This window comes from Oryzias melastigma, linkage group LG14 (assembly GCF_002922805.2).
Source record: "Oryzias melastigma strain HK-1 linkage group LG14, ASM292280v2, whole genome shotgun sequence".
NCBI classification, from domain to species: Eukaryota; Metazoa; Chordata; class Actinopteri; order Beloniformes; family Adrianichthyidae; genus Oryzias; species Oryzias melastigma.
The window spans coordinates 12,718,625-12,737,879 of NC_050525.1; the positions used below are offsets into that span (position 1 = coordinate 12,718,625).

At 41.5% G+C, this 19,255-nt stretch overlaps 2 protein-coding genes across 2 annotated transcripts; one reads left to right on the top strand and one right to left on the bottom strand.

Moving 5' to 3' along the window:
* Positions 1-639: 639 nt before the first annotated feature.
* bco2a (beta-carotene oxygenase 2a) lies at positions 640-8,548 on the bottom strand. The gene is made up of 12 exons (XM_024266240.1): positions 8,366-8,548; positions 5,313-5,517; positions 5,023-5,234; positions 4,760-4,875; positions 3,983-4,085; positions 3,746-3,874; positions 3,497-3,657; positions 3,236-3,403; positions 3,004-3,141; positions 2,481-2,663; positions 927-1,037; positions 640-820 (listed from the first exon to the last, which is right to left on the bottom strand). The coding sequence occupies exons 1-12, from the start codon at positions 8,391-8,393 to the stop codon at positions 704-706; spliced, it is 1,671 nt and encodes a 556-aa protein (XP_024122008.1). The 5' UTR covers positions 8,394-8,548; the 3' UTR covers positions 640-703.
* Positions 8,549-8,634: 86 nt separating this feature from the next.
* On the top strand, positions 8,635-15,783 carry snx19a (sorting nexin 19a). Its single transcript, XM_036215261.1, is given in 12 exon segments — positions 8,635-9,637; positions 11,138-12,619; positions 12,700-12,826; positions 12,902-13,002; positions 13,081-13,200; positions 13,301-13,419; positions 13,550-13,631; positions 13,634-13,637; positions 14,049-14,172; positions 14,635-14,819; positions 14,904-14,991; positions 15,121-15,783. Coding segments are annotated over 11 exon segments (2,538 nt in total). The 5' UTR covers positions 8,635-9,637; positions 11,138-11,161; the 3' UTR covers positions 15,251-15,783.
* Positions 15,784-19,255: the final 3,472 nt, after the last annotated feature.

Here is a 19,255-nt window from a genome sequence, read left to right on the forward strand (position 1 = left end):
AAAGGGTTTACTAAAGCTGTAGTAGTAGCATTAAAAATGACAGACACATTTATTAATGTCTTGGTTAATTTTACTTTGGTATAACTACGCAAAGATAGTACTTGCATGAAGTTTATTTTATCATTCCTTTCTAAGGAAAAAAGGTCCTGATTAATTTTCCTATTTGAACGTTAAATTTCCTCTTTGAATACACAAATTCTTACATCTAAAATGCAAATATCCAAACAAAATAACTAAAAGATGTCAGGACTTAAATCTCAAATCTTTATTAAGTACTTCATACAGTAAAAGTTTTTATCCCTTTATATTTTTTATTAAAAGATACAAAAGACTGAATATTTGAGAAAATTAGTAAAAAGTATTTCAAGTTTTGATAACATTTTATTGTGAATATAAAAATACAACAAACTTGTAAAAAAAATTACAAAATTCAATGCAAGAGTATTAGTCATAAAAATACTTATTTTGAAAGCTCAGTTCTTGGCAAAAGCTCCTTAAATTGTCGTCATGGACGACTTGTCAAATTAAAATAACACAAAGGCTATTCTTGAATGAAGTTATTAAAAAGCAGCAGCTGATTTCTGCGTTAGATTTAGCTTGAAATGCTGCAGAAAGTAAACATGTACCGAAATATAGTGGTTCTTTCTTCAAGATTAAATACTGTGTTCTTTATTAGGGTACTTTCAGAAATGCATGAACAGGTTCATGATGTGGCGGTGAAGATACCATGGAAGCCATAAGGGATGTTAACAGGCACATTGGCTCTTCCCACTTCCTGGAAGGTTTTTGCATCCAACACCAGGAGGAAACTTCCTTTATCCTGCAGGGAAAATATTAAAAACCACTGAGTTTGGAAACAGAAACAAGTCAGCGAGCTTTTTATTTTACTGTCACTTTCTCATTGACATTAGGATTATTATAAATACCTGTGAGGGTGTGAGAACCACAGACAGGATGACTCCCTCGTCCTCTTCCACTGCCTCGGGTGCTGGCACAAAAACGGGCTCCGACGGATAGAATCCCTTCTGCTGCCAGACCTGCAATTTTCCACATTAACAAATTACAGCTCATCGTTTAAGTTATTGAACCTTCAGCTAATTTAACAGGTGCAGTTGTGACACTCATGTAAATTCATCATTCAAGAAAAAAAGTCTTATTAAAAAGGATATACAGGACAGCACATGTCACTAAACTTCTCAGAGGCTTGTTTCTTTGATTGAAGCTCTTTCAGAGCTAAATTTAGACAAAAGTAACCCCAGACTTTTCAGATGTTGCTAAAAATATTTCTTAAAAAATATTTTTCTTCATCCACTCCAGATTATGTTTACAAAGTAATATGAAAGGAAAAAAATTACAAGAGAAGAGACAAAAGACTGAGAAAAAGTCGTAGACTCATGCAAAAGAGTCAATATTTTACAATAAGAAAGATATATTTTCACAAATAAAGTCTTAGCGAGTCAACATTGTTTTATTGTCAGTTTAAGGACATTGAAAAGAATTTGCAGGAAACTGGCCCTCTTCAGAAGAAGAGTCTTGACACACAAGGAAAGGATTTCCTGCAGGCGCAGCGTTTACGCTGTGGACAGTATAAGCAGAGGTCCAAATGCATTATAGATTCCAAAGATAAAATAAAACCTTATGGCGTTGGCATAAATGGCTGTTTTTATGGATTTAGTCAGCACGCTATACAGATGGAGGCTTACACAACCAATTTTATTTAATTTTTTTATTTATATATATATATATATATATAAAATTGTGACCTTCTTCTCATAATTTTACAACTTTATTTTAATATGTTAATTATTTTTTTTTATTTCATGGCAGCTCTAATGATCTGTTGTAGATGTTGACATAATATATGGCAAGAGATAAAAAAAAAAACAATAATATAAACTCTTGGAAGAAATTTAAGCGTAAAAGCAGGAACACATCCTTAAGGTGGACAGATTTAATCATGCCTGAAATGTTAAATTAGCTCATTTGTGTTAGATTGCACTCTTCGTATCTCCTTACATGTTTTAATTGGAATAATTTGGAGCCTTTGACACTGACGAATCCTGGTCATGTGATCAGGCTGCGTTTATGGTTGATCCAGGCCAGACTAAAGCACCATTTTAATTGGTTGGCGCTGATGTGGGTTCGCAACGTCACTGTTTGCAGCAAATGTCACTGTGAATTTAAGTATTCATAATCTGGGTTTCCAATATCAAACAAGTGCTAACAAATGAATAAATTACAACTTAAAAAAAAACACAAAAAGTTAGATAAAATATCTCCAAGCTTCTATGCAAATATAAGATGACGAAAATCTAAATTTTTCTTCCCATTTCTAGTCTTTATTCTAAACTACACCACATTTTTAGCTATAAAGTCTGTTATCTGTGTAGCTTTTATGTGACATAGACTGCATATAGTTATAAACAAATCTCACACATGACAATTCTCCTAGGAATTACCCAAACCACACAAGCACAAACCTTCAAACTTTTGTCCTGCAGGTCCACCTTAAGCAGAGAGTCGCCCACCATGTGTCTGAAGCCGCATCCATAGAAGTACCGATACGGTTTGGTGTTACATCGACCGTAGTTGATCTGCGGGAACTCCAGGCCACCGTAGTCATGTAAGTCGTCACCATGGAGATCCTCATGCTCACAGAAAACCTGAAGACAAACAGGCCATGAAAAAGTATTAAAGTGGAAATGGTTAGAAAATCTACAGAAATGCAGCTTCAGGTTAAGTTGGAGAAAACACTTTAAATCACATACATTCTCAAGAACTGGTGTTCTCATTTTCTAACCCTTGAACATAATGTAGAGGTGTCTCCAAAACCAACTGTTTGATGTCCTAGCAACAGATTCTAATGGAGCCCTGGAGTACATCATGTAGCTTTTGAATTCATTTCTGGACCAGATAGCAATGAAATGAGAGGCCTCCATCTATTCTGGTTTTGAAATGATACAAACCACTGAATGTTTTTTTTTCAGGCTGAAGCAGATTTACCGTATCTTGGCTGATTTTGGTGCAGGAGGCTGTACTGGATGGTCGGGTGTTCAAGTTCTGGTTGTTTGGTGTTTCGCTGGTCAAATTTAGAGGAAGGACAAAGCGGCGAGGGAACGACCTTTCTGTGGTGTTGTACACCTAAAATAGAATCATCACATCAGGATTTCTGCATCTTTTGAAAGTAAAGTCAAACAGGATGTTTTATTCACAGCCCTGACTTAAAGTTACTGACTTCATCCAGGGCTTCTCCTGACTTGCGTAGGTTCTGGATGAGGTAGTTGCTGATAGCTTGGCCGCCATCTGCACAGCACATGTCAATCATCAGGAATCCGTCCTCTTCAAAGGCGTTGATCTGATGAAAGGAGGATAGGGCTTTGGTGTGGTACTTCACTGGGCTGACCTGCAGGATAGAAAACAAAAATGAGCTGCCCTGTCTTTGTCTTGTTAGAGAGAGAGTTTTAATTCATCGCTGACCCTGTGAACCACATCTCACCTTGCCTGTGTGCTTGTCAACGAGGTGGAAGACCGTTTCCTGCTTGGGATCCCAGTAGATGCCCTGACTCAGAGCTTTCCCTCTGATGTTGCAGGTGACTATCTTCAGCAGGTCCATCTTAATTGGTTGCTCGATGAACACAACATAGTTCTCCGACATGGCTGGACACAGAGTAACGTGGAGTATTTCAGTTGCAGAGGCAAGCTCGTTCACGAAAATAACAAGTGATTTGTAGGAATTGTGTCTTACCAAAGCTGTGGTAGTAAGAAGGATGGGACTTGTTAGCCGGGGCTATGGAACAGAGGACTTCAGCTCCTTGCAGAGTCTCTTTGGTGTCTGCTTTCTCAGAAGGCACTTTAGTGATGTTGTACAAGGCTCCTGAAACAACCAGCACAACACCGTAAGAGTTCTACCAAATGTTGCTCTAAAACAGGGTCTGAACAAAGATGGAACAATTGTTCAGAGATACTAAGTATGTTTTTTAACCTTTTCTTCCATAGGAGTTGCCCATATTGTAGGAAGTTCCATCAGGATCATAGTGTGGATGAGCAGTGGCTCCATTTACAGCGATGAACTTGCTCCAATCAACCTGCAAAACAGAAAGGAATAATAGCTCAAAGCTTTATTCACACTTGTTACCATTTAAAATATATACATAAGATGATTTGGAATTTGGTAGCAGCAAAATTCTTTACAAAACCTCCTTAAGTGTTCGTAAAGATGGTCTTATTTGTAGTTTATTCAGAACATGAATCCATTAGGAATCTCTCTGGACAATCACATTTGTGGATGACATTAGGATTTATTTTGAAACATAGGAAAGGAGGACAGAATTTAAAACCAGAGGGATTAAGACATAGTGTGTCTGTAAATGAAAGAGACAGCAGGAAAACGGTTAAGTTTCAAGCAGTAGAAAAAGTTGAGAAATGGTGATAAAAAAGTTAAAGTAGCAGAAGTAAAAAAAAGTGAACTAGCAGAGCGGATGAAAATGTCAGCTTTTCTCTGTGGTTCAAAAGTATGTGCCAGAGTTCAAAGGAAGGCTTACAAGACCACATTAACATCAGCATTGTTGTGGAATGGAGATGTAGCACTAAGAACAAGGAGCCACCACAGAGAGATAAAAGAGCCACATGTGGCTCTGGAGCTGCAGGTTACAGACCCCTGATTTAAAGGAATTGGCTGCTTAGTATGAATTTTGCCTAATAGAAACAATAGTTGTGCTCATTTTAGTAGAAGCACTTTTAAAGATTGCTAAAGTAATACCTTTTCTAGAGTATCCAGGTTCTCCAGGTTCACTTTGTGCATGAAGTTGGTCTCCGTGCTGACATAGAAGTCCCCTTTGTACTTCACAAAATTCACACTTGCATTGTCTGTTGGTTCTGTAGCAACAAAAAGAAGAAATGCTTTTCAAAGTGTTAACAGTATTCTGACACTTTGCGCTTTTTCAAGATTTCTCTCTTTAAAGTCGTTGGCTTGAATGTGTAGCCTGTTATTTTTTAAGATACAGTCACGTTTTTCCAACTTACCTATCATTTCAAAGCGAGACAGGAACCTCTGGAAGAAGTTTTTGCATGGATCAGGCATGGCCAGGGTACCAAATTCTGACATCACTATCCGGTCCTTTTCACTGTTTTTCTTGTAGGCGTCACTCTGCAGAAACCGACTCATGTACGTCACCTCGCCCTTCAGGATCTTAAACTGGTGAAGCATTGCCATCCCATCAAACCAGTGGTTGTAGCTGCCAGGAAATACAAACTTTCAGCTTCAATTTGTTTGGACTGGGATACATTTTATGTTAGTGCCACGAAAGACTTACTGTGAATTTCCAAACTCGAACTTTCCGGGCCCATTGCGAAGGAACAAGCCATTGATCCAGGAGGGGATGGTTCCTTCTATGGTGGTAGGGATCGGCTCAGGGGTTTCTTCAACAGTGCGAACAAGAGGCGCGATTGTCTCTAGTCCCTTCAGTGCTGTAGGGCTCCGCTCCTTTGTTTTTTCATTGTCAGCAGTTTCAGCTTGATCTGCAACAAACACATGGGGTGTAAAGATTAAATCATAGGCAGACTTCTAACACGATATACTTAGATTATTATTGCTTTCAACTATTTTATCAAACAGATTTAAACATGTTCCGGTGACTGGATATGTATCTACAATTGCTAAAATAAAAGTCAAATGAGGTTTTGAACTTTTCCCACAGCATTTTAGATAACACCTGTACACTTTCTTTAAGGAAAACTGGGATTTTCTTTATTTCTGGGGTTGTGGTGTCCTTCCTTCTTTACTCCACACCATCCAATGTGATCATGCATCACTTAAATGAATTCGACTATAGGCAGGATGCTATTTTTCTTTAAAGCAATCTAGCTTTGTTTTCATAGTTTTGTTGTCTTTGAAAACTAAAGTGCATTCCGAGACCAAAGAGCTTTACAGTCACAGTCCAATCCGCCCACGCACACACAGTCACACAATGATGGTGGCTCTGCTGCCGAACACTGGCACCAACATAACCGGCAACACTAACTAGTGTTATATTCTGGTGCAAAGCCAGAATAATTAACTGCGGTCAAATGTAAACACTGGTCTGGAGCTAAAGCTCCAATGTAAAAGTCTTCATAGTTTTAACTTTTTTGAAATTAATAAAGCATTTACCCACTTTTGACACATTTTAAGATAATCCTGAAAATTAAACCATTTATTCACACTAAAAAGTCTTAATAAAAGTGGGTACAAGGAGTACAAAGATAATGTTTGTTTTTCCAAGTGATACAATAAGCAAATTAAAACAACTTTCCTCCTTTTTGTGAACTGATCTAATGATGCTTTGATAGCAAACTTGTTAAAAACTATTTCCATCTCCCTCAGCAGAATTAACGGCTAAATCATTTCAACTTTAGAACAACAGCTTTGAGAGGAACGTGACCCTGATACAACATTTTCCTGAACATCTGTCCAGAGTTAACCACGGACACATGGAAAACATTATGTCCTTTTTTTATATATTTTGATTAAAACATGTATTCCCAAGCTAAAAGTTGTGCAACAATTTTTTTATTACGTAGATGACATATTGGGACGCTAAACTGTTTGTGTGCATAACTTTTAACCCGTTCATGTCATGAAATATGTGTACAAAACACAATTATCTCAAATTTAACAAATAAAAAAAGCAGATAAGAAAACTGTTGGTGGACTGCTGTGAAGATTGTGCACTTGCTAAGCTGCAGCGGTTTAAAAATGTGTCATTCTGTGAAAGGGGGGAAAGACCAACACATTGTGTACACGAGCTGCAAACCGTCAGGTCAGCAGTAACCTTGCTCCCACAAATCCGCCATGGACGGCCCACATCTTACATAAACTGTAATATTTATCCACTGTCCATAGTGAGTTAAACGCTAACCAACAACAAATTTAAACAAATCTTGTCCTGTCCAAACAGAGCTCTCACACTGGGACAGCCTTTTATGGAAAGTTCTGTGTGAAGTTTCCACCGTTACATTTTAGTTTGTTTTTGTGATAAAAGTTTCTACAATGTTCTAAATTTATAGTCTTTTGTTAACTAAAAATGCAAGGTTTCTGTTTAGTTTAACTGAAGCTTTAAAGGGCTCATCTAAACTACAAGCTTCTTCCATTTCTCATAAAAGCATTTATGTATCAGACAATCAGTTTGGAGGATAAGAAAAAGGCCTGAGCTTTGTTGAGGTGGTTCTCCTGAACACCTCCTTGAGTTGGTTGATGAGGAAAAGAGCAAACAAACACAGGTCAAAATTACCCTTTTAATAAAGGATTGGATCAATGTTGCACAGAGCTCTGGGTGGTGTCATCATCACTGCAGTGACCACACCGTGTGTTCAAACTCAGGGGTTTATATACAGAACTGGATGTTCCCTTGTCACCCAACACTCAAAGAAACACCTGGTCATACAACTGGTCACACGACTCTCCTCCCCGTCCCCTGGTCATAGGCATATTACACAAACTTGTTAAGTGGTCCTTCTTTTACTTTATCCTGTCTGACTGGTCTTTTTTTCTATGTCTTCTTTATAAAAAACAGATTTTATTCCTTCAGCTTACACAAGATTGTTCTGGAAAAAAAGGTTTGCCTCAACGGCCTGCCAAGAGCATCATGTGGCTTGAAGCAGATCCAGTTTTAGGCAGAAGGTGGAGCAAAACAAAAAAAAAAGTGCAGCTGTGGTTTCAGCAGACAAAGCTCTAAAATCAACACTTTATTGAAAGTATGCACGCAGTCACACCATCAAAGTTTATTTTTGTATTAGTGTAGCTCAAGTTTTAGAGTCAAACATTTTTAAACACATTCCACATCGCTTTCGGTTTCCGTTGGTTTGCGCAGGTGCAGCAGTGCGCATGAAGGCATGGCTGCAGGAAGTTTCTAAGACAGCAGCTTTCAAACAGACTCCATGCGTGCGCAACTGTTGCGTAAAAGGACTGGAAAATGCAGTTTACTGTAAATGAGCATGGCATTAGAGAAATGAAGCCCTCCACCCATTCCTGACTGTATAACATTATTATTGGAGTGAACGCACTAGAGGTTATTTGACATCCACGTTTTACTGCTGATGTTGATCCATCATTGAACCCAAACCCGCGCCGTTTATATCGCAGGCAGTGAAATTGAAACCTGATCCTTTCGTCTGCAGCGCGTGGAACATTTTGTCCCCTTACTGTCATAGCAGCTCATCATTAAAGCTTTCGCTGCGCATGCACGTACACATACATGTATAGACACAGAGCAAGCGGAACTATATAAATTAACACTTTAATTAAGTTTTTTCTGTCTTCTCCAAATGTTGCGTAAATATATCTGAGATTCCATGATTAATAACTTAAGTTCAAAAATCAGCAGCTTACCTGGACTCTGCTGCTTCTCAGGTGGCATGACGGTGGATGGATGGATGCGCGTGCTGCGCTCACGTTTGGAACCACAAGCGCGCAAACGTTTCCAGCATTGACGGGACGGGGCGTCACTGCAGAGCTCAGCTGTTATATAACCACACAAACGCGTTAACTCTTTTCTGGGCAGACCTTCACGGTACACTGACAGATGGAGGGCTGCTCACTTCCTGTTCACTTGATCACAATCTACTGGAGTCAGAGGGCAAACGCCCAAATCCCAGGCTGCAATGTTTTATGGAAGTTTTATTGTAAAATTGGTATCGTTTTATACTTTAAATGTGGAGTTTTCTCTACTATTTGAGCTGTATTTGTAAAGGACTGTAGTGTTACTAACACTTTATTATAATATATTTTTAAATGGTAAAATATACCAAATCTTTGCTGTTTCCCCAATAAATTTAGGTAATTTGGGATCTTGGTATTCTATTGATTTTATTTCATTATATTTATATTTGATCTACAAATACTCAAAGGGGTGAATGATTATAGTCTAGAAAAACAGGAACATTTAAGCTTTCGTTTCATTGATTAAACATTTGCAGTCCTGGGAGTGTCTTAACTGAAAATAATTGCATGTGAAGCACTTTAATACGACAATACATTTCTTGCAATTATGAAATTTACTTAGTGGAAAAGTAAAATACTTAATAACAAAATGACTTTTGACAATCGCAGACTGCAGGCCTACACTCATGCACACAGTTTTATTCATGTTCAAGATTATTTTAATTTAAATCTCACTGCTCAACTCTTTTTACTGCACACTTATATGGACTTATCACAGTACACCTAGTGCAGGTGACATTTAATAATGATGCCCTAAAAAGGTTATGAAAAAGACTACAGCGATGCAGATGTTTCTCTAAGCTCTCTTAATAATTCTCATTTATAGTTTGATGTATGGACACATTTTTTAAAGCTCTAAGTCTTTAAATTTAAGATTGATGATGCACTTGTATTTAATTTTTCTGCGTGTTTGATGTTTTATTTATGGTGTTCTATTCTATTCTATTCTATTCTATTCTATTCTATTCTATTCTATTCTATTCTGTTCTGTTCTGTTCTGTTCTGTTAAGTAGCTGCTGCGGGTTAATTGAGGCATGTCTTGCAGAGAGCTGTCCATATGGGCATGTTTGTCTATCCTGATAATCTTTGCTGGAGGATTAAAGCCTGTTCCTGTGCAGGACAACATTAGATTCAAGCTAATATGCTACTGAAGTCTTCCAGGTACCGTATGCTTCATGTTATATACAAAGTTATATCACAGATAAATATGTAATAAATGAGCTGTTGTTGATGACCCATGTTGATCTAGCTTATTATTGTTAGATAAGCTGCAGTAAAGAAGTAGTGTTGGATCATTGAGGGCTCATGTTAGCATGATAATGCTAATCATGCTATATGTCGGAATATCAATAATTTTTGTTTGTTAGTTTTTTTTTTTTTTACTCAAAGTAAGAAATGCAATTTGGAATACAGCTTAGAAGGAGAAGCTTATGTGTTTTTATCAAACTTTTAATAGATTGTTTTGGATAATTATCTATGTAGAACGTACAATGTATTTTTGTGGAGAATTTAAAGGATTTTTCAGATGAAGCACGTTTTAAATTATTTTGGATTTGGAAATTTCAAGCAATCGAAACAAAAATAATGCAAAACATGACAAACAACAGAAACATATCTCTATATGGAGATATATATCAAAATAAGCCTAACTAGTCATAAAATTGATAGGTAAATATCAATATATTCACATAAATTTGTAAAAATATTTCAATTATTACTCTTGATCAAAAGACATTGTAACTCTTTTGCAAGCAGTACATAACACGATGGAACCACTACACATTATAAGACCTGTGTAGCTCTTATAATAACAGAAAAAAAGGTGGGAACGAATAATTACCATCCGAATGTTCATATTAATCAAATGTAAAAGTGAAAAGCCCTGAAAGTTAATTAATATTTTTCTGAATTACAACTCCAATCAAATATTGTTTTCTTACAGTTAGGTGTGTGAGCTATGAAGTCTAAAAAAGGACAACTAGAATATTTGCAGCAGGAAATTTGTATGTTCTTATTTGTGAGTCTGTCTTTTTAGTAGGTGATTAGAGGTTTCTGTGACATTGCATATCCTTGCATTTAAACAGTCGTTTTAATGCTTCTCGTGTTTGCAAAATTAGAGCAAATAGTTTTCTTTTGAGTTTTTCCATTTTAACCATTCACAGAGATGCCGTTTGGTAGTTAATTCTGCTTAACTGGGCCTGTGAATCAAATACAGAAGGTTAGCAAAAATAGTAGCTCGGGTCAGTGACAATTCAAATTTTTCTTTTTTTTTGGTTTTTGTTAATTGTTAGTCTCAAGTCCTAACATAGAGTCATTTTAGCCCCTAGAAGCAGCATGCAGTATAGCAGAACTACCACTGAGCTCCAGCAGAGCTCCACTGTTTGCTGGATGTGGTCAGCTGGAACTTTTTTAGTTTCCTTCAATCAATACTGTGTGTAGCCTTTCATTATTAGCTGTAGTTATTTCAATCTCTGTGTTGAAAAATTTCCCAGAATGATTATTTTTTTTAAATGTATTTATTGGGCAGTGATTCAGGGGTTTCAGATATAGAGGTTTCACAAAATTACATTTTTCTGCTGTTTTTTGTCACAAAATTGTAGAAAAAATATGTTATGCATTTCAAAAATTGTGTCATGAATCCACATATGCTTTCTTTTACAGGATTGAATCCTCCCAGCATCTGTAATGCCTTGCTCGAGGGGCTTGGTTCATTGGTCTGTGACAGAGTTGTTTGGGCAGCGGAAGCTGCTGGGGCTTGGAGCTCTGCTGGCATGGGTCGTCCTCTTCCATCTCCTGGTCAACGTTTGGCTCCTTTGCATCTTCACGAGTCTCTTGGTGGTTTTTGGCGGCTGGCTTGGGTCCCGGGCCGCTCTGGACACAAACAGCCTTCTCCACTTGGAGCACTTTTTGCCCCTGGGTAAAATTAACCCTCCTGTGCATTCGCCTGAGCAGGAGTGGAGGCTAAACCACGAGATCCACAGCGCCGTTCACAAAGCAGTGCGAGACTTTGTGTCGTCGTGGTATCGCACTCTGCTGCCAGAGGTGGAGGGAGAGTTTGAGCGCGCGGTGCGCAATTCCTTGCTGGACTCAGTGATGGAACTAAAGGAACGAGCACAGAGAGTGGACCGAAAGGCTTTGGTTCAGCGGCTGCTGGAGCTCTACGGGTGTCACCTGCAGAGCTACATGGCAGTAAGGCAGATCCAGTCGACACAGAGGGAGAGCACCGCTCTTTGGCAGCTCTACAGTGAAGTGGAGTCTCCTCATCCAGCTGTGAGCAGTGCAGACGCAGAGCTCAACTACTCCAGAGCTCTGGTTAACCTTGTGTTGCACGTTCTTGTTCCGTACCCACAGATGGAAACCAGGACTGGGGGTTACATGGTTACAGAGCTTATCACCTCCAACGTGTTTTTAACACTTATAAGCAGAATATCCGATCCAGACTGGCTCAACCAGACCATTGTAGATTTGTTCACCAAATCTAAAGAGCCTCAAGAAATCAAGGAGGACCTCCCTGCCAATGCGTTCTACAAATGCCAGAAGCAGCAGGAGTCCTGGACCACCTGCAGGTCTCTGTCTTCTGATGATCAAGCTGGTTTCTTCAACAAAAACTTTTCGGATGCAGATGATCTAAATAGTCAGAGTTCCCTCTCCGTCATGGACTTGTCCCAGAGTAGTCTGAACTCTACTGACAAAGTTCTCAGTTGCCGTGCCAGACTGCGGCCACCTTTAAACGTGAGCTGCTGCTCCAACGCCACCATGTCTAAAGTAGTCTCAATGGACTCACTCATTCCTTCAGACTCAGAAGACGACCCCAGTGGGGGTTTTTGTGAATGCAGTCCTCCTACCAACTTGTGCAGCCTGTTCCTCATGAAGGAGGACGAACTCTTGGGTTGCCTCGCTCCTCTTAGAAATCTCGGTCCAAAGGCAGTTGTGCCAGAAGATTCCCAGTGGCCAGCAGGTATAGCACAAGAGAAAAGCCCTGCTTGTCCCGGGAAAAAGCTTTGTCCAGCACCCTTCAATTTTGAGGCCACCAGCAACCCAGCAACCCCCCTGAACATCCAGACCATACAGATATCTGGAACTGTCAGTGCGAGCGAGCAGCGCAGCACAGGCACACACCCCTATACCCTCTACACTGTGAAGGTAACACCGTCCTCCCTCTCTAGTCATCACTCGATTCATTCTTCAATGTGAAATATTGACCCCATCTGTCTGATTTACAGTTTGAGACATTACCGGATGGAAACGGACAAACTGCAGCATGTCACACTGTCAACCGCAGATACAGCGAGTTCCTCAACTTGCAGACGCGTCTAGAGGAAAAGCCTGAAATGAAGAAAATAATCAAGAGTAATAAACATGTCCCCCCCAACATATGTCTACAGGACAAATTGCGCCATTCTCAGCCTCTTTTGTTGATCTCAGATATCAGAGGACCAAAGAAGATGTTTCCTGACCTCCAGTTTGGCAGTCCAGACAGCGACAAAGTAGAAGCTCGTAAAAGTCAGCTGGATGCTTTTCTCAAAGTATGTATCCGGACTATAAATCCTGTCTGTATTGTCAAACAATGTCTTCTTGTGAGATCTAGTTTTGTCTCTTCCTAGCAATTAAGCAGCATTCCCGAGACTGCCAACAGTGAAGACATGCAGGAGTTTCTGAGCATCAACTCGGATGTTTGCACATATTTTGAAAGGAAACCTTTCAGCAAGTCAAGGATTGACAAGGTGAAGATGTTTTGTTTGAGTTAGAAAAATGGAGGAATAATCTTCAGAATAAGGCAAACTCCATTCTTCTGCTTGTCTCACGATTTCCCCCCCAAAAAAGATGATGGAGAATGCTTTAGACACTCTGAGGACGGCTTTCCCCCACCCTGAACTCCTCAGTCCAGTAGAAGACGTTGAAGGCGACAGTGAGGGGAGAACAATGGATAACAGGAAGTACAGGTGAAAGCTTTGTTCTTGCATTTTCCTGCAACTAAAATGTGTTATAGCTCAAACACATGAAGCAAATCACGAGACAGTTAACAAACAAATTCTATCACTGAATATTTGTCGATCGTTGTTTTTGCTCCAGGAGACTCTTCCCAAGCAAAGTTTCCCCATCCCTCAACATCCCTGACCTCCATCCTAAAGTGACGTACTGTTACAGTGATGGCAGCTCTGTAAGTGCTTGTTCAAATACACGGGACAGGACTGACAGTTTCACCCCAGATCTGACCCTCGTTGTGACCGGTTCAGGTTCTGAACGGCATGTCCCTTTCCGGCCTGGAGAGCTTTGTCAGTGAGCAGGAAAGGCTTCTTTGTGGGCTGAGTGGGACAGAAACAAGCAGGCAGAGCAGGGATCTGCATGGCAAAGAGAGCAAGCTGACAGGGAGAACTCATGGGACAGGTTGATACCATTAGTGTTAGCACCATCATGTGTCACTGTAGCAGCTCTTAAAAACAACATGCAGTTTCCCAGCTTTACCACTTGGTGGCAGCAGAACTCCAGTTAGCTAGTCATTCTATCCCTCTATTAGTGTGTTTAGTCTTCATGCTAAGCCTGAATGATGGATTTTCTTTTTGTTCTGCAGACACAGCTGTGGCAGATGTTGCTTTGAACATCTTGTGTCTGCTCATGAAGGACCAGTGGAGCTGGCTGTGTACTGAGAACATTCAGAAAGCCATCAGGCTTCTCTTTGGGACTTTTATTGAGAGGTGAGAGTTCATCTCAGCTGATAGCACCCACTCCACAGGAAACAAGGGGCCCACATGGAAGTGGGATCAATATATCCTGCTATTATAATTAGTATGATAGTTCTTAGTGTTTTTTTAATTAATAAAAGTTCTTAGTCCATATTTTTCTCTAATAAACATCACACGTTACTGCAGCTATTCCTACAACAAAAGAAAAAAGTAAGATCTAATGCATGTTTGCTGCAAAAATAACTGGAAGCATGTCAGAGCTCATAGATATCAGATTATATTTAATACAAGGAAATATTTACAGAATTAAATTTTCTCTAACAATACTGAGCCCTTTTTTTCCAAACTGAATCAATTTTGTTCGATATTTTATGCTCACAACAAAAGCTTTAAAATTTGCACAATAAACATTGCTGATTATAGCAAAGATTACAACAAATGGCTTTCACGATCTCAAATGCTGTTTTTTTCCAGATGGTTGGAGGTTGGCGCTGCACACCTCACCAGTGCACACTGCTGGGTGATTTACCTGCAAGTGCTGCAGGAAGCTGTGTGGCCAGGTGGTATGCTGCCCGCCCAACCCCAGCCCGAGCGAAGTGCTGCCGAAAGAGAGGAAACCAAAGAACAGTGTCTGCACTGTCTGATGCAGCTGCTTCCCGGTACGCAGACTCTAGATTGAGTCTAGCTTGGTGGTTTTTAAATCAGATTTACTTTAATTTTTTGCTCTTTTTTTGTTTGAGCAGAGTTCATCGCTGAAATGTTGGGCTACGAAAAGTATAAAATGAGCCTGGAGACCATGCTAGGATCTTTACAGGACCATCAGATCAACAAGTGAGTCAGAGTTTAAACAGCATCGACAATCAGAGCTCAAAAACTATCCACTCTTTCATGCAGATCCTGTACAGTTTCATTAAAACTAAACTCCTAATACTACTCTCTTGTTCGTGTTGTCATCTGCAGGCATTTGATCTTCTGCATCTGTGACCTGCTGCTGGAGTTTCTGATTCCTGAGTCCTGTGACGAGGCTCTGCAGAGGTCTCTGCTGCAGAGCCTCACTAAAGACACAGAGAGGGACAGTGTTCAGCTATAATCACTGAGTCATGGTCAGATAAGTAGGAGATGGTTGTAAAGATTTTTAAGACATATTTTAATAATTTTCTTTTACTGTTGTAACAACATTAACTATTTACAAGTCTGGGTTTATATGTGCATATATACGTATACATGTACCATGTTAGTTATTTTTTATATCAAGACATGTAGTGGATTTTGGCTTTCTTTGAAATCCCTTTAAAGTACAAATTCTCTTTGTAGAAAAAGTGATATTTGATAATTTTGCTTGAATCAAACAGCAGAGTCAGAATTTTAAAAAACGGTTTCACCAAACTAATGTACAAAGATTCACAGACATTTTTATTTCTTACTAAATACTTCTTGACACATAAACCTACACTTTGGCCAACACGTTGGTTCAATTTTGAACATACTGAAATAATAAAACACAATATTGCTCCAAATTGGCCAGTAGTTGCTTCCATTACAGTATGGCTGTAAAATCTTCTGATCCATGGAACTATGTGACATGTATTTATCTTCTCTAGAATTAAATTTCTAAGCTTTATAGGCAATCAAAGCTTTCATTTCCAACATTTTCATCTAATATTTATAATCATCTGATTTGGTATTAATGTGAGTTTTACACATTTTTACAGATTTTCTCATGGGTGTCAGTGAAACTGAATTAAAAGATGAAATCATCTAAAGAAAAAAAAACATATTTTTCTAGTAATGTGTTTCAGACTTTTATTTTTCTGTGCTTTATGACCTCGGCACTGAAGTTTCTGCTCTGTGGTGACAGGTTTGTCACGTGTCAGCAGTTGCTAAGCAGAGTTCAGAAATAAACAGTAGAATTCGATTTTGTTCCTTTTGGTTGCCCAATATCGTCAGCGTTAAATCATAACAGAGACTTTAGCTCTGAATATATTTCTTTTTGAGATGGGAACCCTGTTTCCATTGGAGCATTTTCAACAATATTTAAACTAAACACCATCCTCTCTGTTGGATCCCACGAGCAAGCAGCTTTCAAACAGAATTTAAACCAGAATTTACATTTGAAGTGATACATTTGATTAACACTTTCTGTACTTTTCATTTTGGAAAAACGTTCCTCTCCATCCATCCATCCATCCATTTTCTTCCGCTTCATCCGGGACTGGGTCGCGGGGGCAGCAGTCTAAGCAAAGATGCCAAGACTTCCCTCTCCCCGGCCACTCCCTCCAGCTCCTCTTGGGGGACCCCGAGGCGTTCCCAGGCCAGCTGAGAAACAAAGTCTCTCCAGCATGTCCTGGGTCTTCCTCGGGTCCTCCGCCCAGTTGGACATGCCCGGAACACCTCTCCAGGGAGGCGTCCAGGAGGCATCCGGACCAGATGCCCAAGCCACCGTAACTGGCTCCTCTCAATGTGGAGGAGAAGCGGCTCTACTCCGAGCTCTCTCCGGGTGACTGAGCTCCTCACCCTATCTCTAAGGGAGCGCCCAGGAAACCCGCGGGGAAAACTAATTTCAGCCGCTTGTAGTCGGGATCTCATTCTTTCGGTCATGACCCAGAGCTCATGTTCATAGGTGAGTACTGGAACGAAGACTGACCGGTAAATCGATAGCTTTGCTTCTGGCTCAGCTCTCTTTTCACCACAATGGATCAGTACAGCGACCGCAAAATGGCGGACGCCGCTCCAATCCGCCTGTCGATCTCACGCTCCGATCTTCCCTCACTCGTGAACAAGACCCCAAGATATTTAAACTCCTCCACCTGAGGCAGGAGCACTCCACCCACCGAGAGAGGACAAACTATCTTTCTCCGGACAAGAAGCATGATCTCAGATTTAGCGGTGCTGACCCTCATCCCAGACGCTTCACACTCGGCTGCAAACCGCTCCAATGCATGCTGGAGGTCCTGGCTCAATGGAGCCAACAGAACAGCATCATCTGCAAAGAGCAGAGAGGAAATCCTGTGGTCCCCAAACCAGATCCCCTCCAGCCCCTGGCTGTGCCTAGAAATTCTGTCCATAAAGACTATGAACAGAACCGGTGATAAAGGGCAGCCCTGCCGGAGTCCAACATGCACCGGGATCAGGTCTGACTTACTGCCGGCCATGCAAACCAAGCTCCTGCTCCGGTCGTACAGAGATGGGATAGCCCTAACTCCCAAAGCACCCTCCACAGGACACCACGGGGAACGCAGTCAAACGCCTTCTCCAAATTCACAAAACACATATGGACTGGATGAGCAAACTCCCACGAACCCTCCAGCCCCCTGAAGAGGGTGTAGAGCTGGTCCACTGTTCAACGACCAAAACGGAAACCGCACTGTTGTTTTTGAAACTGAGGTTCGACTATCGGATGGACTCTCCTCTCCAGTACCCTGGCATAGACTTTCCCAGGAAGGCTGAGGAGTGTGATTCCCTGGTAGTTGGAACACACCCTCCGGTCCCCCTTCTTGAAAAGGGGAACCACCACCCCAGTCTGCCAGTCCAGTGGTACTGTTCCTGTCTGCTACGCAATGCTGCAGAGACGTGTCAACCAAGACACTCCCACAACATCCAGAGACTTGAGGTATTCAGGGTGAACCTCATCCACCTCGGAGCCTCACCACCGAGGAGCTCATTGACAACCTCAGTGACCTCAGCTTGGGTGATTGACAGTTCCACTCCAGTTTCCTCAGCCTCTGCTTCCTCAACGGAAGGCCTGTCAGCAGGGTTGAGGAGATCCTCAAAGTATTCCTTCCACCGCCCGACAATGTCCCCAGTTGAGGTCAGCAGAACCCACCCGCACTGAAAACGGTGGCTGCAGAAACCTGCTTTCCCCTCCTGAGGCGCTGGATGATTTGCCAGAATCTCTTTGATGCCAACCGATAGTCCATCTCCATGGCCTCACCAAACTCCTCCCAGGACCGAGTTTTTGCCTCCAAAACAGCCCGGGCTGCTGCTCGCTTAGACTGCCGGTGCCCGTCAGCTGCCTCTGGGATCCCACAAGCCAACCAGGCCTGATAGGACTCCTTCTTCAGCTTGACGGGATCCCTTACATCCGGTGTCTACCACTAGGTTCAGGGGTTGCCACCACGACAGGCACCAGAGACCCTGCGACCGCAGCTCCAGAAAGAAGCAGAGACAATAGAGGTGGAGAACGTGGTCCACTCGGACTCAATGTCACCAATCTCCCTCGGTACCTGCTTGAAATTTTCCCTGATGTGGGAGTTAAAGACCTCCCTGACGGAGGACTCAGCCAGACGTTCCCAGAAGACCCTTACAGTACGTTTAGGTCTGCCGAGTCTTTCCGGCCTCCTCCCCCGCCAGCGAATCCAACTCACCACCAGGTAGTGATCAGTGGACAGCTCTGCCCCTCTCTTTACCCGAGTGTCCAAAACACACAGCCGGAGATCGCCTGAAACGACTACAAATTCGATCATCAATCTCCTACCTAGGGTGTCCTGAAGCCAGGTGTAATGATGGACACCTTTGTGTTTGAACATGGTGTTTGTTATGGACAAACTATGACGTACACAGAAGTCCAACAACAAAACACCGCTCGGGTTCAGGTCAGGGAGGCCATTCCTAACAATCATGCCCCTCCAGGTGCCACTGTCATTGCCCACGTGGGCATTGAAGTCCCCCAGGAGGACGACGGAGTCCCCGTTGGGGCACCTTCCAGTACCCCTTTAAGAGACACCAAGAAGGCCGGGTGCTCCGAACTGTTGTTTGGCCTGTCAGTCTACAGTCAGAGACCTGTCCCCCACCCAAAGGCAAAGGGACACAACCCTCTTGTCCACCGGTGTGAACTCCAACACTTGGTGGCTGAGCTGGGGGCTCACAAGTGAGCCCGCCCCAGCCTGCCGCCTCTCACCATGGGCAACTCCAGAGTGGTAGAGAGTCTAGCCTCTCTCGAGGGACTGAGTTTCAGAGCCCAGGCTGTGCGTGGAGGTGAGCGCAACTATATCTAGTCGGTATCTCTCAACCTCTCTCATCAGCTCAGGCTCATCCCTCCCAGAGAGGTGACATTCCATGTCCCAAGAGCCAAATTCTATGCCCGAGGTTTGGGGCG